This window comes from Ascaphus truei, chromosome 1 (assembly GCF_040206685.1).
Source record: "Ascaphus truei isolate aAscTru1 chromosome 1, aAscTru1.hap1, whole genome shotgun sequence".
Lineage (NCBI taxonomy): Eukaryota > Metazoa > Chordata > Amphibia > Anura > Ascaphidae > Ascaphus > Ascaphus truei.
In genome coordinates, this window is record NC_134483.1 from 537,328,376 (window position 1) to 537,350,486 (window position 22,111).

The window sequence follows — 22,111 nt, forward strand, 5'->3', positions numbered from 1 at the left end:
GTGAGTTACACCGGGACCTCCTCCAGCCACCCTGAGTCAATAAACATGTGTGTTGTTGTCACAGCGCATAATGTTCACAGCCAAGATAGAAATCACAAGGCGGATTCAATGACCATGAAAGGTCAACAACCTTGGAAGCCACAAGAGCAACTATTTGTGTTATTCTTTTCTACTTTGTGCCCGTGCTATGTACAGTATCATCGATGGAAATAAAAAATGGAAAACAAAAACAAAGGGATAGAAGATGCAGTATGTACACGACGCTGCCCTGGGCGAAGCAATCTCCGAGGAGCTTTCCTCTGTAACATCGGTGCATGAATCACAGGGGTTTCTGATCAAATTCACAGATGTTCCTTATTTTTCCCAACTCATCTAATTGACGGAGAAATAACAGAACAGCGCAAAGTTCCTATGCCCCGCTCCTCGAGTCTTATCCAGCGTATAAAGGGAGAGGGCCAACATTGGGGGGTTGGGCCCCCAAAACCTCCTACTTAACAGAATAAGGATTCCACATAGCAGAATATATTAATTGAGTTATTGATGCAGGAAACCCATCCTCTTTCTCTTTCTGTCCGTTTGTCTTAGCCACGTTCTGTGTCTTCAAGGAGGCGTCGCTCAGTGTTTCCCCAAAGTCGGGCAACACTGCTATAATTACATACTTAGCTAAGCTCTGTGATTTTACACTCTTAGAATATGAATCATTTGATTTGAAAGAGTGAAGCTCAATGAAACTGTATATTGTCTATGTATCAAGGAACACCTTTCCCATTTAAATGATGCGAAGAGCAGAAAATACAGTATATATCTTAGTGACATTGTATTTCTGTATTTTTAAATCACTCTGCCGGGTAGGAGGTAGCCTAATCCTCCTTGGCAAACAATTTGGATCAAATAAATAATGTCTGACCCAGCCGCAAGCAAAAAATACAAATAAAACTAAAGCCAAAGAAGAGTGCAAGCTTGTACCCTCTCAACTACGTGTTTGTCCAGTAAAAGGTATCACACCCCGCACTCCTGCTCCTTCCTTCGTTATTTTACTAATGAAATACAGGTCTGTCCAAAGACAATGGGATCTATTCCAGCAGCTCCGAAGTGCCACTAAGAAGCGAATGAGCGCCCTTTGCTGTTCTGTAAGCCCTTCCCGCATGCACAAGCCTCCAGCTCGCATTAGTTCACTAAAACTGCTGTTCTCGTAGCTCCGTTATGCGAACCGCTTCTACAAACTCACATTTGGAAGTGAAACTTCTTTGCTGGCACCGTACAGGGTTTTCATGGGAGAAAATCCTTGCCTTGTAACGAAAAACCGTAACGCGAGTGATGTCACGGAACTAATGGGCGCGCCCCTGTGGTGCGTGGCCATCGCGTTCACGCATGCGCACAAAAACAGCATTCTAGGCTGCACTTACCTTAGGCGTGTGGGAACACCTGCGCAGTAGGTGCTGTGGGGCGCGCGTGCGCAATAGGCTCTGGCCAGGCGCACCTGTACAGTAGCCACATGCGCCGCACGCACCCACCACAGGTACAGGCACAACACACGCACAGAACCACAGAGAGACACAGAGAAACACACAGAGACACAGACACATAGAAACGCACACACATAGAAAGACGCACACAGACGCACACAGACGCACACAGACACAGACATACATAGAGACACACAGACACAGACACACACAGACATACATAGAGACACACAGACACACACACACTGAGACAAACAAACACACACACACACACACAGACGCACACAAACAGAGACAAACAGAGATGCACACACACACACACACACACACAAACAGACGCACACACACAGAGATGCCGGCCCACACACACACACACAGAGAGGCACACACACAGAGACGCGCACACACACACACAGAGACGCACACACACAGAGACGCCGGCCCACACACACACAGAGAGGCACACACAGACGCGCATATACACACATGGAAACACACACGCACAGTATAGAAGTACAAATAGGTAAAACAGGGTGTGTGTGCCGCGCACGCGCGTCCTAAGGCAAACTTCTTTGCGTTTTGGCATTGAAATTCTGTTTTGATTTTGAATTTGAAAACATCACCATCACAAATACAATTTCTGTGACAAAACAGTGATAAAACACAAGGAAGTTTCACTTAAAATGCGCGTTCTCAGCACACACATTTTTTTTCCACGCTGACTTCGAGGAGGGCGAGATTTGTATTGCAAGTTACATCCAAAGCCTGAAATATGGTTTGGATGAGAGAGCAAAACCCATAAATCAGACTGGGGAGGGAGTTAGCTTAACCTCAGGTCATTCCGCTTCCAAAGCAAGTACAACCCGGGCGGATTGGCTGTTACACCGGGCGGATTGGCTGTGACACCGGGCGGATTGGCTGTGACACCGGGCGGATTGGCTGTGACACCGGGCGGATTGGCTGTTACACCGGGCGGATTGGCTGTTACACCGGGCGGATTGGCTGTGACACCGGGCGGATTGGCTGTGACACCGGGCGGGTTGGCTGTGACACCGGGCGGATTGGCTGTTACACCGGGCGGATTGGCTGTTACACCGGGCGGATTGGCTGTTACACCGGGCGGATTGGCTGTTACACCGGGCGGATTGGCTGTGACACCGGGCGGATTGGCTGTTACACCGGGCGGATTGGCTGTTACACCGGGCGGGTTGGCTGTGACACCGGGCGGATTGGCTGTGACACCGGGCGGGTTGGCTGTGACACCGGGCGGATTGGCTGTTACACCGGGCGGATTGGCTGTGACACCGGGCGGATTGGCTGTGACACCGGGCGGATTGGCTGTGACACCGGGCGGATTGGCTGTGACACCGGGCGGATTGGCTGTTACACCGGGTGGATTGGTTGTTACACCGGGCGGATTGGCTGTTACACCGGGCGGATTGGCTGTTACACCGGGCGGATTGGCTGTTACACCGGGCGGATTGGCTGTTACACCGGGTTGATTGGCTGTGACACCGGGCGGATTGGCTGTGACACCGGGCGGATTGGCTGTTACACCGGGCGGATTGGCTGTTACACCGGGCGGATTGGCTGTTACACCGGGCGGATTGGCTGTTACACCGGGCGGATTGGCTGTTACACCGGGTGGATTGGCTGTGACACCGGGCGGATTGGCTGTTACACCGGGTGGATTGGCTGTTACACCGGGCGTGTTGGCTGTTACACCGGGCGGATTGGCTGTAACACCGGGCGGATTGGCTGTGACACCGGGCGGATTGGCTGTGACACCGGGCGGATTGGCTGTGACACCGGGCGGATTGGCTGTGACACCGGGCGGATTGGCTGTGACACCGGGTGGATTGGTTGTTACACCGGGCGGATTGGCTGTTACACCGGGCGGATTGGTTGTTACACCGGGCGGATTGGCTGTTACACCGGGCGGATTGGTTGTTACACCGGGCGGATTGGCTGTTACACCGGGCGGTTTGGCTGTGACGCCGGGCGGATTGGCTGTGACGCCGGGCGGATTGGCTGTTACACCGGGCGGATTGGCTGTTACACCGGGTTGATTGGCTGTGACACCGGGCGGATTGGCTGTGACACCGGGCGGATTGGCTGTGACACCGGGCGGATTGGCTGTGACACCGGGCGGATTGGCTGTGACACCGGGCGGATTGGCTGTGACACCGGGCGGATTGGCTGTGACACCGGGCGGATTGGCTGTTACACCGGGCGGATTGGCTGTGACACCGGGCGGATTGGCTGTTACGCCGGGCGGGTTGGCTGTTATACCGGGCGGGTTGGCTGTTACACCGGGCGGATTGGCTGTTACACCGGGCGGATTGGCTGTTACACCGGGCGGGTTGGCTGTGATGCCGGGCGGATTGGCTGTGACACCGGGCGGATTGGCTGTTACACCGGGCGGATTGGCTGTTACGCCGGGCGGATTGGCTGTTACGCCGGGCGGATTGGCTGTTACACCGGGCGGATTGGCTGTTACACCGGGCGGATTGGCTGTTACACCGGGCGGATTGGCTGTGACACCGGGCGGATTGGCTGTTACACCGGGCGGGTTGGCTGTGACACCGGGCGGATTGGCTGTTACACCGGGCGGATTGGCTGTTAGACCGGGCGGATTGGCTGTGACACCGGGTGGATTGGCTGTTACACCGGGCGGGTTGGCTGTTAGACCGGGCGGATTGGCTGTTAGACCGGGCGGATTGGCTGTGACACCGGGCGGATTGGCTGTGACACCGGGCGGATTGGCTGTGACACCGGGTGGATTGGCTGTTACACCGGGCGGGTTGGCTGTTAGACCGGGCGGGTTGGCTGTTAGACCGGGCGGATTGGCTGTTACGCCGGGCGGATTGGCTGTGACACCGGGCGGATTGGCTGTTACACCGGGCGGGTTGGCTGTGACACCGGGCGGATTGGCTGTTACACCGGGCGGATTGGCTGTTAGACCGGGCGGATTGGCTCTGACACCGGGTGGATTGGCTGTTACACCGGGCGGGTTGGCTGTTAGACCGGGCGGGTTGGCTGTTAGACCGGGCGGATTGGCTGTGACACCGGGTGGATTGGCTGTTACACCGGGCGGGTTGGCTGTTAGACCGGGCGGATTGGCTGTTACACCGGGCGGATTGGCTGTGACACCGGGCGGGTTGGCTGTGACACCGGGCAGATTGGCTGTGACACCGGGCGGATTGGCTGTTACACCGGGCGGGTTGGCTGTTACACCGGGCGGGTTGGCTGTTACACCGGGCGGGTTGGCTGTTACACCGGGCGGTTTGTCCCTTTTGTTTTAGAAGCGGTTTAGAAGAAGCGGTTTAGAAGAAGCGGTTTGCAATGAAGGGTTTTTTCTCCCATTTCATTCTGCTACTTCTGGACCTGCCGCACCGCACGGTCTGGCCCTGGCAACTGCGGCGCTACGAGAACAGGCGCCAATGTTTCACTGCCTTGATTAATAGATGAATGGTCAGTGAGACTCAACACAAATGAATTAGATATAACAAGTCTGTAATCTTCTTTCTAAGATCATATCAAGCGAGAAATGATGTGTTTACGTGTTTACCCCTTCAGTTAATGATTTAATAGTCACTGCGCAGTGACTGCAGTGCGATACAATATGGCAATTTGTTGAATTAAGCTACGGTGCTGTGCTTTCTACCTGCACAATGTTGATACATTCTTGCAAGATGAAACCGTTCTGTTATGTGCTGCAGTCTAGTATCTGCAAGAATATCATTGCTAATTTATTATCATCTTCATTATGGGATTATTAATAATAATAAACTGGTCTTCCCATCTGAAAAACAGACAGTGAATCCCTGCGCTTATTCCTGTATAGATTTTTACACCATACATATATATATACATCTTAACTCAGTATTATGGTTGGCCCATCCTTTAGCTTCTTTGCATACCCAGTTAATTAACCCCACACTGATGAGACCCATTAAGGTCGAAACAGCTGTCTGTGGGTGGTTTTCTGGGTATGCACCTTAACCCTGGCTGTGCTCAAAGCTGTGACCATGCAGCAAGCTTAAGCCTATAGGGCTTTTGAAGCAAAAAGTGGCACTGTGTGCTCATTTGCATGTCATTTCCCAGAATCCCTAGCTGCAGTGAAAGTGTTGTGTGCTGGGTGATAATGGGGACCGGCGGGGTTGCAGACCTGCCTAAGACATGCAGATGAGCATACAGTTGTATTTGCATATATATATACATATATATATATATTCCTCATTTCTTGCTATCCCAAAGGGAGAAGCGCAGGGATTCACTTTCTGTTTTTCACATTTGTATGGCCAATCCCTTCACCAGCTGCATGCTCCTTACATGAAGAAGCATATATTTGTTTTACATCTTCCCATCTGAGATGGGTTTCCAGGAGTGTAGTGTACAGCAAATAAAAATGCCATGTGTGATCACATTCACATCTCAGACAGGTCTACAGCCCTACCTTTCCCCATTATCTCTTAGCATACAATGCTTCCTCTGCAGCCAGGGATTCTGGGTAATGACATGCAAATGAGCACTCAGTGTCACTCTTTAATTCTTATCCATTTTAACATGGAGACCTATGAGCTTACAGTATGCATGCCGCATTACACAGCTTTTCAGCACAGCGTGGGTTAAAGAAGTGCAGAGCCAGTAACCCTACCCACAGACAGCTTAATTTGTTTTGTTGGAAGTCCCAAGTGGAGTGGTGCTCTTCTTGTGCTTGGATGACAAAGTGCTCATGATGTAGGTGCTTGTCCTCTTAAGACCATCTTTCCGTAATCAGACTGGCCCTTTTCAGTCCCTGTAATCTTCAACCAAAAGGCCCAGAAGATCCTCAGGTTCAAATACTTTAGCGTCTTCCTCCCGCAGCATTTCCAAACACCTCTTCCTGGCCAAAAGGCCCGATAGGAATGTCCATGACCAATTGGCTTATGGCACGATGGCCTAATTACCCTCAGTCTTTACTCTCATGGAGAGACGTGACCATAAAACCAATACAAAACAAGTGACGAAACAGGGAACTACTCATGATCAATGCTCTGTATAAAGGAATGGAAGCAGGCACACGGTCTTTCTAAAGGTGCAGTTTATTGTGCCACCAAAGGTCCAACATTTCGGCAAATAGATTGCCTTTATCAAGGAGAGAGCTACAGAACTGTTCTGTAGCCCTCTCCTTGATAAAGGCAATCTATTTGCCGAAACGTTGGACCTTTGGTGGCACAATAAACTGCACCTTTAGAAAGACCGTGTGCCTGTTTCCATTCCTTTGCTCAAGTACCTCTGGGATGTCTGGACCTCCCTGGATACAGCGCACCGGCAGATAAGTACCCCCCTCCAGTACCTACCAGCGGTGTGCATGTGCTTCTACATATGACAGTGCTCTGTATAAAACAGTGCATAGGTGCACGTGAGCTGTGCCAGTGCACACACATGACCAAAAGGCCACGTTAGGGTAAAACATATTCTGGACTTCTTAGCCAAAATGCCCACGGGTATACAGTGCAAAACAACAAAGACTGCAAAGTCCTTAAAGTCGTACTCTGTGCCAATTCATGCATTAAGGTGCAGTACTACGGCCATATCAACGCTGGGTGTCTCCGGGGATGGTGGAACATGAACTTGGGCTCCATCTTGGTTTGTTTCTTGTCCAGCCAGAGGATCAAGGGTAACAACTGTGTACCTATCCTTCACAGAATAGAAACTACACTTCCTTTTAGCCAAAAGGCTGAGAAGCGGAACACTGTGTAATGCGGCAGGCATAAGCTTACAGGGGTCCATGTTAAAATGGATAAGTAGTAAAGAGTGACACTGCGTGCTCATTTGCATGTTATTACCAAGAATCCCTGGCTTCAATGGAAGGGCTGTATGCTAAGAGATAATGGGGAAAGACAGGTTTGCAGAGCTGACTGAGACATGTGAACGTGCTCACAAGGGATATTTTTATTTGCTGTATACTCTACGGTGGAGGGTTTTTGTCACTTTACTACGCACCATAACTTTTTTTAATGTCAGGAGCATAGTAACAGAGGAGGGAGTAAGGCGTATGATACCTTTTTAATGCACCAACAAGTACAGTAGTTGATGTTATTAGTGTGTCAACCTCGCAGGGTCCTTCATCGGGTATGGCAAAATACAGAAGCACAATATTATATACAGTGCATATAAGAGGAAAATCTGGTTACACGAGATGGAGACAGGAAGTGGGAAATAATATCAGGTAGAAACAGGAAGCCTGGTCTGAAAAGTAACCGAAAAGAGACATAAAAGGTTTTTCTCTTTTTAAATGCAAAGGGCGGCCGAGACAGTAGTTAGTATCGTAGAGCTCTTCAGTTCTGGGAGGTGTACACAAGATGGCGATGTTGCGAGGGGAACATCAGTACTTGAGTGTTCATGCTCGTTCCAGCTTTAATACACCCCAAATAAATCTATCATACAGCATGCCAATAAGGAGAACATTCCCACCATTTAACAAAAGGAAGAGAACATTCAATACAAGCTACAAGGTGATTCTGTGAAAGAAGGTCTACCTCAACATGTATAAAAATTATGTTTTGTTAATTCTTTATGCCAGTACTGTATGCATCTTAACCCTGGCTGTGCTCAAAGCTGTGACCATGCAGCAAGCTTAAGCCTATAGGGAACCATGTTAATGGTTTTGAAGCAAAAGGCGCGCACTGTGTGCTCATTTGCATGTAATTTCCCAGAATCCCTTGCTGCAGTGGAAGTGCTGTGTGCTGGGTGATAATGGTGAAAGGCGGGGTTGCAGACCTGCCTAAGACATGCAGATGAGCATACAGTAATAATTCCATTTGCTATATGCTTTGCTGTGGAGGATTTTTGTCACTTTTTTTACCCACCATAATTTAACTAAGTGTGGTGAAACCTATCCTTGCTTAATTTTTGCATAGCCAGTATAACCAACCCCAAACTGAGGAGACCCATTAAGGTTTAAATGGCTGTTTGTGGTGGGTTTACTGGCTGTGCTCAAAGCTGTGGCCATGCAGCAAGCTTAAGCCTATAGGGAACCATGTTAAAGGGACGCACAAAATGATGAACTCTCTTACTCACAGGAAATTATTACTGTAGCCCATCTCATATTCATAATGCCAGGCAGCCGGCTTCCTCAGCGCACCCGCGCGCTGTAACCTTTCTGCTTTCTTGTCCTACCCAGGGGCATAGCACCAACGGTGGCAAAAAAGCTCTGGCACAGGCCGAGAATCTCAGCAGAATATGAAAGTATAGAAAGTGGTGTGTGTGATTGTCTGTGTGTATGTGTGTTTGTGCATACGTGTGTGCGCGCGCGCGCTTGTGTATGTGTGTGTGTATGTATGTGCGAGTGACTGTGTATATGTGTGTATGTGTGTCAGTGTGTGTATGTATTTGTGCATGCGTGTGTGTATGTGTGCGTATGTGTGTGTGTATGTGTGACCATTTTGTGTGACCCTTAGCCGGTCGGACATTACGCCAACATCTGCAGGAGCTGAACTCCGAACCTAAAACTCTAACCTTGACCCAAAACCTTAACTTCGAACCTTAACCCCTAACATTAACCCCTAAACCTATCCCCTTAACTTAACTAATAACCATAAACCCTTAACCTTAACCCCTAACATTAACCCCTAAACCTATCCCTTTAACTAAACTCCTAACCTTAAACGCTTAACTTTAACCCATAACCTTGACCCCTAAACTGGAAACCCCTAACAGGAAGCCCAAAGCCTAACCCCTAACCTATATCCGGCGAGCAAGTGGCGGCGGTGAAACCGCCAGTCAACCGTCCTGCCGCTGCTATATGGCCACGGCCCAACTGTCGGTGGATAAACAACCACGACACATTCTCCCCCCCCCCCCCCCCCCAAAATCAGTATTGTAGTGTTTAATCTGGATTTGGGTGGTTTCAATCGGCGCAGATTCATCAAAATCCACCTTTGGCAACAACCCGTGGGCAGATTTGTAGAATCCAATTCACAATCTTAACAATCCGCCAACGGATCGCTGAATCCACAGATTGGATGCCACAGATCCGTCCGTGGCTTGCGTAATCCGTGGAGTGTACTTGGAATAGCAACAAAAAAAATTCACAAAACGCGAATCGCCCTTTTTGACACTGATCCGCTGAAATCCACGGACCAAAGGAACCGACCGATCCGCTGCGGATCCAGATCCGTCAACAAAATTCACCCATCTCCAATAACAATGACGCTGAGTGTGAAGCAGAGGGACCTGGTTCAATTCCCGGTGTCGGCTCCTTGTGACCTTGGGCAAGTCACTTTATCTCCCTGTGCCTCAGGCACCAAAAACATAGATTGTAAGCTCCATGGGGCAGGGACCTGTGCCTGTAACATTCCTACAGATGCAGCGTTCGAACATTTCACGGAGCTGTTTTCGCGTGCTCTGCTGTATTCCACGCGGCATTCGCGCCTGTGTTTACCGCGGTTGATTTGTTTGAATTTCATGCATTCTGATTTATTTGAGTGCAATTCTTCGTGTATCCGTGGCAGAAATGAATGAATTGTAATGTGTACAGTACTGTGCTACTGTGTCAATTTACAGGTGTTTAAAAACCGGAGCACTAAAATGCCATTTTCTGCACTCGCGTCTTAAGGCGGTACGGTTGGAAGAAATCAGGCGCCATGACATGGATATTCCGAGGTATACAACGTGTGAAGTGTTCGAATAACGGCCGCTGCGTCTGTATGTGCTGCGTATTTCGCACTATATTGGAATCGTGACGCGCTTTGAATCCCATTGGGAGAAAGCGCTATATGAAATACAGATATTCTTAGGTGATACCTTTTTTTATTTGGACAATTGATATTGCTGGACAAGCACGGCTATTTCTGTTTAATATCTTTCTATCTTTGCAGCTGAATGTTTTTTTTTGTGTGTGTGCTGGCTTTGTGTTACTGTCATTTCTAATGGATAAGCTGCTAGAAGGGACCCGTGTAACCCGTTGTAACTTTAGGAAGCCCCTGAGCACCCTGTCCCTTCAGCATCCGGATAAGCCAGAGCTAAACGAGCACAGATTTTCCAGTTTGGCTAAAACCCTCCGTCCGCGTTTCATCATCTTATCCCGTAATACAGCCTCTCATTGACAAACAGAATGAATGGCAGGGCAGCCCTGCCAAGAACCTGGGAAGGTTTTCATGTGGGCTGATGAATAAAAAAAAAAACAGCTCTCATTAAGCTCCTACGTTTCAAAATCTCCAACCTAATTAACAGCCTCCCACCGGCATATAATTCACTTTATTTAAAGACGCTATAAGTGCCCCACAAAGAGGTTTACAAATGGGAAATGAATGAGTTCTTTTTTTCCCCCCTATTTTTTATCTCAATGTTTTCTTGAAATGTTGTGAAACTAATTAAGGCAGCGGGGGAAGGGTGGTGGCGTGTTCCCCGTGGTTATTTTAGTCATTTTTTTCCCCATCATATTATATGTAACCCCCGACCTAAAGGGTTACTAGCAACACTAGTGTATGCTGGGCCACAATTCTTGTTGCTATGGGGATCCATACGTCACACAGGGGTATTTAAGGAGGAGGGAGTGCTCTGGAAGGTTAGGTTCCTGGAGGTCCAGAGGAGCGGAGCCTCGGGGATGTAGATAAGAAATCTTGGTAACGTAATAGGGTAGACGGGACCCCCTGTTTATTATGTTGTAGATAAGGACACTACCCCTTAGGTAAAGATCCCCTAAAGAAAGAATGGAGTCCTGTACAGTTTAATAAAAGGAAGGCCATAGAGGGCCTCAGGAAAGAGGGCTCTCAGGTGCCTGCTGATCTGCTCTAAGTGCTGCTGATCAGTGCTAAGGTTCCTCATCAGTCTGTGTGGAGGTGGCAGTTCCCCAAAACAGACAACAAGGTACTGGGTCAAGCAATAGGAGACCCATCAGGATTTCCCGAATAGTCGGGTCGCTACTTAAAGGGTTTCGGAGAAACAAGCGGGGCGGGTCCCATGACTACCTAAGCAACTGAGTCAGAGAACCTCCAATTGAGTGTTAAGAGTGGGCACTGATGGGAGAAAAGTATTCGTGTATGTATTTGAATGAAAACCATGTACAACGTGTCAAGAGATATATAGGACCAGTCCCTGGGTTTGGGGACACAAATAAATGACGGTTGTGCTATAAAAGTTCCTGGCTCCCATTATTATACAACCTTCATACCTCATCACCCGGCCGCCTGAATGCCAGCACCCTGCGTAAAGGTAACCCATGTGGAGAAGCCATTTACACACCGCACCGATGTAACCTCCCTATGAAGCCGGGCAGGGATTGTTACATATAACAAGATTTTCTTATAGCAGGTGGTTATACCAAGAGGTTAGTGCCTTTAAATAGACGTGGTACTGTGACTACACCGTCTTCTTTAAATAGACGTGGTACTGTGACTACCCCTTCTTCTTTAAATAGACGTGGTACTGTGACTATCCCGTCTTCTTTAAATAGACGTGGTACTGTGACTACCCCTTCTTCTTTAAATAGACGTGGTACTGTGACTATCCCGTCTTCTTTAAATAGACGTGGTACTGTGACTATCCCGTCTTCTTTAAATAGACGTGGTACTGTGACTATCCCATCTTCTTTAAATACACGTGGTACTGTGACTATCCCGTCTTCTTAAATAGACGTGGTACTGTGACTACCCCGTCTTCTTTAAATAGACGTGGTACTGTGACTACAGATTTTGTAAATAAAAAGTAGTGGTCCTCCATGCTCCCTCAACAGGTCAGGTGGCTCAATCAGTGGCTCATTTAATGACTGAGCCACCTGTGCTGAATCACAAACCGGGCCTGTTGGTGGGTCTTGAGGACTGGAGTTGATCACCCCGGCCTCAGACGCCAGTTCATCAGCAGGTGGGACCTGTAATTGTATCCCACCAGATCTGATAGAGACTGTCTCCCCTCTGTCACACCTGTCTCCACTCTGCCACGTCTGTCTCCACTCTGCCACGTCTGTCTCCATTCTGTCACACCTTTCTCCACTTTGCCACGTCTGTCTCCACTCTGCCACGTCTGTCTCCACTCTGCCAACGTGTCTCCACTCTGCCACGTCTGTCTCCATTCTGCCACACCTGTCTCCATTCTGTCACGCCGGTCTCATTCTGTCACACCTGTCTCCCCTCTGCCACGCCTGTCTCCCCTCTGCCACGCCTGTCTCCCCTCTGCCACGCCTGTCTCCCCTCTGCCACGCCTGTCTCCCCTCTGCCACGCCTGTATCCCCTCTGCCACGCCTGTCTCCCCTCTGCCACGCCGGTCTCCCCTCTGCCACGCCGGTCGCCACTCTGCCACATCTGTCTCCATTCTGCCACGCCTGTCTCCCCTCTGCCACAGCTGTCTCCCCTCTGCCACGCCGGTCTCCACCTCTTTCTTCACTCCCCGTTTTCTAGTCAAATGCTCATTCCCTAAATTCTCTCAAAACATTTTCTGTTCTGTGTTCATCTCATCTAAAACACTGGGCCGCTCTCTCCCAGAACCCGTGACGTAGTCGCTACGCCCCAGAGCCCTCAGAAGGTTAAGTGTCACCTTAGGTGGTAGGCTCTTCTGGGACAGGTTATTTCTATTACTGTACATACATGTTTGGTGATTTTCTTCTTGAAATTTATTCTAATTGCACCTCATAAACACAACTAGCAAAATCTTCCAATCCTTGGGCCAGATGTACCGAACTCCGTTAAATCAGGGCAAATAACGTGAGGCTGGCAAAATAGGTAACAGAGGTTATTTTCCCTGAGCTAAACTAATTATATGCCAAAAAAACGACCATTGTTTAACTTTTTAGCATAGGGTTAACGCTAGGTTAATATAGCACAACCTTGTATTAGCTTCAAAATGACCTGCTGTTACTTTATCTTACCTAAAGGTGGCGCTCGCTCTATCCAGGCCCTGAAATATGGGGAGAGCACACAGGAGATACCTAGGAGATATGCTAATAGGATATGCAAAGTATATTTTAATGACTCCTATTAACTTATATCCCAGGTTTCTTGGGTATCTCAGGTGTGCTCCTCTTGGTGCACAGATGTCTCTCCATGTGTTGTTTCAAGGTGGGTTTGAGGGGATATTTATGTAACCCATTTCCTAAATGGTTACTAGCATGACAGTTGTATCCTAGGCCCAAGCCTGGGTTGCTATGGGGATCGAGATGTTAGGCAGGAGTATTTAAGGGAAAGGGACTATTGTAGGAAATTAGGTTCCAGGAGGACAAGACGAGAGGAGCCTCGGGAAGCGTAGATAAGTAATAGTATAGGCCAGCCCCCTGTTTATTATGTTGTAGATAGAGATAGTATTGTTTAAGTTAGGATGCTCTAAAGAAAGAACGGAGTCCTGAATAAGTAATAAAGATGAATACGACACGCCACAGAGGGCCTCAGGAAAGATGGCTCCCAGGTGCCGGTGGATCATCTATATCCACTGATCGGCGCTAATATTCCTCATCGGTCTGTATAGAAGTGGCAGTTCCCAAACAGGCAAAAGGTAAATTGGGTCAAGCAACGAAAGGCCCACCAGAATTCTCGTAGAGGCCCAGAGTAGTCGGATTAATACTGATGATGGTTCTGCAGTAACAAGGGTGGCTGGGTCCCACACTTACTCTGCAACTAAGTCCAAGTACCTTCATTGAAGGGTTAAGAGTGAGCGCTGATGGAAAAACTGTATTCATGTCTGTCTGTTATACAATACAGTACAACGTCATTAATAAGTGTATGAGCGGTCCCTGTCCATGGGGACCCGAATAAATGACAGTTGTACTACAAACGTCTCGGGAGCCCATTATTCTACAACCTTGCTACCTCATCACCCGGCCGCCTGAATCCCGTACCCTGAGTCATGGTAACCCATGCGGAGTAGCCATATAATGCACCCCAATGTAATCTCTCTATGAGCCGGCAGGGAGGGTTTACGTATATATAGCACTTGGGACTCTGATATTGAAATGGTTAAATATCATTACTAATACATTTTATTATCATAGCTGAAAATCACTACTAATACATTTTATTAATATTCAGAAGCTGAAAATGATTACTTATACATTTTGTTAGTAGTGATTTTCAGATGTTGTGCGAACTCCTAAACCTGCGATTCCTAATTTTCTTTTATATGTTATCTGATGAGGGTTTGGAGTGTTGGGCACAACATTTACATGCATAAAATGGAGTATAGACCAGAAAATGGGCCGCCTAGATCATACAGTATTACAATTATTGATCACAACGGGCGAGAGGTAAAGAAGCCTGACCCCAGACATTACTATTGAAGTTTGGATTCTCCCAGGGAGTAATCTGTAGTAATATGGAAGTTCTGAATACAGTAATGCGGTTATGGTGATTAGGCATTATGTTGAATTATGTATGGTGTGTGCCAATGTATTTTTGTATTGATGATACTGTTGTTTCCTGTATGTTTTGCAGTTGCCTGTTTGAAGGAAGGCCCCAAAAAGTTAGGACCAAGTGGGGACCATTGGATGCACCAGAGGGAGATTGTAGCCCTGTGTAATTTTGGGGTTACATGCCTCTCTCCTCCTGTGCAATAATCCCTGTTAAAAAGGCAGGTTTGCCAGGAGTAATCATGAGGTTTGCCCTCATCCCCTGTGATGTGTATTGTGTAGTGAAGGAAGTGACATCATGCTCTGTGTCCAATTACAGTGACACAGGGGTGGTGCCTACTGAAGCTATATAGTATGCATCACTTCCTGAATTTAGTGTGTGTGTGAGTGTCTCATCCCACTTGAATGAGAAATGTAACATGGGGCAGTTTCCTCATGTAAGGGGCCAATATGAGATTGAGGGGGGGGGGAAACACTGTTACATTTTTGGAGGCGCTGCTGAGATCATCAGGACAGGCTTTAGCTAGGCGAACTGTAGGAAAGGAACATGTATGCTACCAGGAAAGTGCTGCGGAATGGAAGGGAGCCTAGGGGTAGTCAGGGGTAGTATGGCTGCTCGCAAAGCACACCCTGGGGCCCAGTATGGTGCAAAGCTCCTGTCACGTCTCCCTCGGGGTCCCGATCAAGCCAGGGTTGGTCTGGGGAGTCACAGGACACGTCGGAGGAATGGCCTGGGTTGGCCACGGACTGGGGGGACTGTTTTACGTCTGATGAGGGGTCGGGGAGGGAAGTAATACCTGCTGTGACACCCCCAAAAATGAATCCCACTAATTATACCCAAATTGTAAGGGGACGGCAAAAACGTTACGGGACTGACACCCGTTCAAATACTACATCTGGTGTCTCTTCTGGTGGAGAGACTGAGGGGTCTGAGACTGCGCTAGCAGTAAAGAAGCAGTCCTCTGAGCATAGTACCAAGTGGTGGGCTCCGTTGTATGAGGGGTATTCTGAGTGGTTGGACCGCACCAGATTTATCTTAATGCGGAGAGATGTAGTTGATCACTGGTGGGATGTGGGGATGTGGGTGAATACTCAGCTGAGGAAAGCCATGAGGAGTTAGTGAGGAGGTGGGATGAAATCCAGAAGGGAATAGTCACCCCAAAGGGGTCCTCTATATTATATGATCGCATTGCCCCTGAAGAACCACTGTTATGGGCACTGCCAGGAAAAGTAGGGAATAAGAAGCTAGTGAGGATAAGCAGGGCTGAGAGAGCCATAGTAGCGAGATACTGTATAAGCAATCTCATGGATTGGAGTATCCTTATGTTCCCGAGCCTCTAATGCAGGAGATAGAGGACAATCGGGGTACCTGGCTAAGGGAAGCAGTGGAGGACTACCTCAAGTCCAAGTCTAGTTACTCTGAACACAGAACAGAGGCTAGGATATGTTATCTGATGAGGGTTTGGAGTGTTGGGCGCAACATTTACATGCATAAAATGGAGTATAGACCAGAAAATGGGCCGTCTAGATCATACAGTATTACAATTATTGATCACAACGGGTGCGAGGTAAAGAAGCCTGACCCCAGACATTACTATTGCAGTTTGGATTCTCCTAGGGAGTAATCTTTGTAGTACTGTACACTATCTGTAATAATATGAAAGTTCTGAATACAGTAATGCGGTTATGGTGATTAGGCATTATGTTGAATTATGCATGGTGTGTGCCAATGTATTTTTGTATTGATGATACTGTTGTTTCCTGTATGTTTTGCAGTTGCCTGTTTGAAGGAAGGCCCCAAAAAGTTAGGACCAAGTGGAGACCATTGGATCCACCAGAGGGAGATTGTAGCCCTGTGTAATTTTGGGGTTACATGCCTCTCTCCTCCTGTGCAATAATCCCTGTTAAAAGGGCAGGTTTGCCAGGAATAATCATGAGGTTTGCCCTCATCCCCTGTGATGTTTATTGTGTAGTGAAGGAAGTGACATCATGCTCTGTGTCCAATTACAGTGACACAGGGGGTGCCTACTGGAGCTATATAGTATGCATCACTTCCTGAATTTAGAGTGTGTGTGAGTGTCTCATCCCACCTGAATGAGACTGTCTGACCCAACACACTGCCAGGGCTCTGGCAAGGATTGTGGCCCTCCCTTAGGGGAGAGTTGGGCAGACTATTCCCCTTACTCTATTAGAGAGTAAGGGAAGAGCAAGGACAGCTTCTAGGGCCCTGACTAGGAGTGGTGTCCAGGGACTTCCTTGAGGTGGGCAACCTTTATGATGTGTGGCTAGAGACCGGTCGCAATGATGGGCAGTCTGCCACTAAAGATGACAATAAAGAATGTCCAATTTGAAAGAACCTTCTTGCTTGAGAGTGGAGTCATTCAGGGAGAAGCTGCACCCAGAGGTTCTCTTTTAGAGACTCCTCCCTGCTGTCGTGGGACCTGGAAGAGATGGAGGCGCTGTACCAGAAGTGAGTAGTTCTCAGCATTACCTCACGAGCCTGTCCTGATGTATTTCCCCATATCACCGCGGAAGACTCAGGAGTTCTGTAAGCCAGCAGGTGCACCACACTATAGTACATGTAACATGGGGCAGTTTCCTCACGTAAGGGGCCAATGTAAGATTGGGGGGGGAAACACCGTTACAAATATATGTTTTGTTTTTTTAACATTGTGTTAGACCAGTGGTTTCCAACCTTTTTTTTGGTTAAGGAACCCTAAATGAAATTCTGAGGAACCCCCAACCATCTCTAATAGCACGTCTGTGATCAGATGCATTGTAAATTCTTCTGTATTTGATGCAATTTTCAAATGACCAGAAAATTGTAGGGAACCCTTTAGGGACGCCCGGGGAACCCAAGTGTTCTTAAAACCCTTGATTGAAAAACACTGCCTTAATGACGTGCCTCATTTAGACTCCAGATTATAATATATGCAAGTGATGATGTCATCAGGTTTTGCTCAATGCGAAAGAGCTGCCTGGGATTCATCTGGTTTCGGGTCATATACTAATGGCATTGTACACACGCCCGGATTTTTACTACTGTATGTGTTTCCCATAGTTTATAAATAGCTATGGGATTTCTAGTATCTACGTATGCATGACAAGGGTGGTTTACTTTATGCCTTGAGAGATACAGACAGTAACATGGGGCAGGGACAAACTTGTGTCTACCGTACAAGGCTTGATGGAGGAGGAATGGGAGAGGGCAGAGGAAGAAAGTGAAGGCCGATGGTCAGACTCATCACAGGCAGGGGCAATTCTCGAAAACATCAGTGATCGCCAAGAACACATCCATCACATGGGAGTTGTAGACATAGGGGTACTCCTGATAGTAGTAGCAGACACAGATATGTGTCTATTTCAAGTGGTACCCCAACATCAAACCAAGGCACGGGGGAAGGTTATAGTTTGGTGTGGGCCATGCAAATGAGCACACATTGCTACCTTTTGTCTCAAAACCATTGTTACATGGAACCCTTAAGCCAATGCTTGCTGTTTTAAACACAGCTTTTAAACATAGCCTGGGATGAGATGCAAAGCCAGTGAACCCACTCACAGACACACTGTTTCAACCTTGTGGGCCTGATCAGCGTGAGGTTGGTTATATTGGCTTTGCCATTTGAGACATGAGTAGGTCTTCACCCCACATTATTTAGGTTATGGTGGATGAAAAGGGGACTAAAAACCCTCCACCGTATAGCATACAGCATGTCTTAGACAGGTCTGCAACCCTGCTTTTCGCCATTATCACCTAGCATACAGGGCTCGTTTGCATGTTATTTCCCAGAATCCCTTACTGCAGTGGTAGCACTGTATGCTAGGTGATAATGGCGAAAAGCAGGGTTGCAGACCTATCTAAAACATGTGAATGTGCTCACAAGTAATATTTTTATATGCTATACTGTATGCTATACGGTGGAGGGGTTTTTAGTCCCCTTTTCATCCACCCTAACCTAAATAATGTGTGGTGAAGACCTACTCATGTCTCAAATGGCAAAGCCAATATAACCAACCTCACGCTGATGAGCCCCACAAGGTTGAAACAGTCTGTCTGTGAGTGTATTCACTGGCTTTGCATCTCATCCCAGGCTATGTTTAAAAGCTGTGTTTAAAACAGCAAGCATTAGCTTAAGGGTTCCATGTAACAATGGTTTTGAGACAAAAGGTGGCACTGTGAGCTCATTTGCATGTCATTTCCCAGAATCCCTTGCTGCAGTGGAAGCACTGTATGCTAGGTGATAATGGTGAAAGGCAGGCCTGCAGACCTGGCTGAGACATGTGAATGTGCTCACAAGTAATATGTGTATATGCTATACAGTGGAGGGTTTTTAGTCACCTTTTCACCCACCATAACCTAAATAATGTGTGATATATATTCCCATACACATAAATACAAATCTACACACACACACTTTTTACCTACATTGCACTGCAGCTGTTTAATGATATTTACAGTGAGAGATACCTGCAGTCAGAGGGACCTCTGGCTGATTATTAATGCACCGGCCAATAGATTAACCCCCAAGCTCCCTTCTCCCAGCGCTCAACGTACCCAGCATGTCCTCGGAAACAGGTGTCCTGAGGATGTCCCCCGTGAACTCGCAGGCTGTTTTCTTGGCATCGATCCCAGATGTGCCTTCAAACACCTGCGGAGACCCGGGGCAAGAACCCAATTACTGGCAATTAGTGGGGATTAGAGCCGGCGCAGCAGGGGGGGAAAGTCAGGTCCAAATAAATGCAAAAGGTAATATTCAGGGATGTAGGGGAGGGGGCATTCTGCTCTCCCCCGTACACACAGGGGCTGCAATGCGTTGCTGGGCCCCGGGGGGGGGGGGGGGGGGGGCAGAGAAGGGGTTACATGCCCGGGGATGTAACCCTTTATCATGCCGGACGGGATGGGAAACCATACAGTGCCAGAGATGCCGGGCACACACATGTAAAAGATCCTTAAACTAAGGCTTGGGAGGAAGATAATCCCTTCATTGTTCCTTAACATGCAGTTGGATGAGGGAACGATTATCAGGGAGAAAATAAAACAATTGATATTATATTTTATTATATATACATGAGAGAGAGAGAGAGAGAGAGAGAGAGAGAGAGAGAGAGAGAGAGAGAGAGAGAGAGAGAGAGAGAGAGAGAGAGAGAGAGAGAGAGAGAGAGAGAGAGAGAGAGAGAGAGAGAGAGAGAGAGAGAGAGAGAGAGAGAGAGAGAGAGAGGCAGAGAGAGAGAGAGAGAGAGAGAGAGAGGCAGAGAGAGAGAGAGAGAGAGAGAGAGAGAGAGAGAGAGAGAGCGGGCCGTGGGACTGTGATCGGTATAATACATGACACCGTTTGTATGAATTAACCTCCGGATCGCGGCTTTAATTAGATCCGTGTGTCCCAGGAGAAGTGGGGAATGTTACCCTCCGCACCGAGCCCAGGGCACATCTACAGAGCGGGGTGCCTGTGTGTGACCGAGGACACGCCGTAAGCCGCTTCAGCTCGGCTCGGCTCTGAGGCTGACTCTCTAATGGGATTAGAAGGGCCCTAGAAAGGTCTCGGCGGGATTAAAGGAGGGGAGGTGGGCAGTTTGCCAGCAGAGGTCCCGGGCAGGTCAATTGTGCTGCTTCCTTGGTAATGTACTGTATGTATATAGCACCAACAATGTATGGAGTGCTGTACAACATCCCAATACAAGGTCAATCAATTGTAGTGGTCTAGGACATTTGGTCGTGGCCGTTTCGCCGTGACCAGATGACCGCCGGCATTTAGCTGCTGCGCAAATCACCTTCAGGTCACTTAGCCACGGTCCACTTCGGCGCTAAGGTAAGTAACTAAGTTTAGCTCTTACCCTGAAATCTCCTAATCTTAACCCTAATACTAATACTAATACTACCCCCTACCTGAAAACCCGTAACCCCTTACCCTAAAACCCTTTACCCTAAGCCATAAAACCCCCAAAGTTAACCCCTACCCTAACCGCTAAACCCCTAAAGTTAATCCCTACCCTAACCACTAAACCCCTAAAGTTAATCCCCTACTCTAACCACTAAAACCCCTAAAGTTACCCCCCCTACCCTAACCGCAAAACCCCCAAATGTTAACAACCTACCCTAACCACTAAACCCCTAAAGTTAATCCCCTACTCTAACCGCTAAAACCCCTAAAGTTAACCCCCTACCCTAACCGCTAAAACCCCTAAGCTTAACCCCCTACCCTAAGAACTTAAACCCCTAAAGTTACCCCCTACCCTAAACCCTTAAAGTTAACCCCCTACCCTAAACGCTAAACCCGTAAATTTAACCCCCTACCCTAACCGCTAAAACCCCTAAAGTTAACCCCCTACCCTAAGTGCAAAACCCCTAAAGTTAACCCCTACCCTAAGTGCTAAACCCCTAAAGTTAACCCCCTACCCTAACCTCTATAACCCCTAAAGCTAACCCCCTACCCTAAAACGAACCCCATGCCCTAAAACGTACCTTCCCGTAGAAGCGGCCAGCGGTGGAGGGTCCCCCTGCAACTAAACGCCGGTGGGGAGATGGTTGCGTCGGGGCAGTCGCGAGCAAATATCCCATTCCTCAATTACAGACAGTGTGGGTAAGAGCAACGGGTAAATGGCAACACAAGGGGTGTGGGAGTTTGGATGGGCTGAAGGAACTCAGTACTGTGTGTTCATGGAAGAAAGGAGAGAGACGAGGAGGTACAGTGTGTGTGTGTGTGTGTGTGTGTGTGTGTGTGTGTGTGTGTGTGTGTGTGTGTGTGTGTGTGTGTGTGTGTGTGTGTGTGTGTGTGTGTGTGTGTGTGTGTGTGTGTGTGTGTGTGTGTGTGTGTGTGTGTGTGTGTGTGTGTGTGTGTGTGTGTGTGTGTGTGTGTGTGTGTGTGTGTGTGTGTGTGTGTGTGTGTGTGTGTGTGTGTGTGTGTGTGTGTGTGTGTGTGTGTATATATATATATATATATATATATATATATATATATATATATATATATATATATATATATATATATATATATATATATATATATATATATATATATATATATATATATATATATATATATATATATATATATATATATATATATATCTATATCAACGTGCAAATACATCCAAGGCTTCCACATGGTGCAGGAAGGAAAGCCGACTCCCGAGACGGAGAAGTGTTAGAACAGGTCCTGCTCTGATGCTGGAGGGTGGCAGGCTCAGGGGACATGTGAAGAAGGACTTCTTTAAGGAAAGGGTGGTGGATTCATGGAACAGCCGGCCGGCAGAGGTGGGAGAGGGCTAGTAGAGTGAATTCATTGAAAGTTGTTTGGGTGAGCCACATGGACAAGTATGGAAGTAA

The 22,111-nt window shown here is 47.8% G+C and overlaps 1 protein-coding gene across 4 annotated transcripts in view; it reads right to left on the reverse strand.

The window, feature by feature from the left end:
* ATP6V1B1 (ATPase H+ transporting V1 subunit B1) overlaps positions 1-22,111 on the reverse strand; it is a 105,054-nt gene that overhangs the window by 39,580 nt on the left and 43,363 nt on the right. For 3 of the 4 annotated variants that reach the window (XM_075572933.1, XM_075572924.1, XM_075572944.1), the window contains one exon: positions 19,343-19,436. In XM_075572933.1, coding sequence (XP_075429048.1) covers positions 19,343-19,436 — 94 coding nt within the window. Of the gene's footprint in view, positions 1-19,342; positions 19,437-21,247; positions 21,451-22,111 lie in introns of those variants that run through there. The other variant, XM_075572954.1, reaches the window with a different exon arrangement.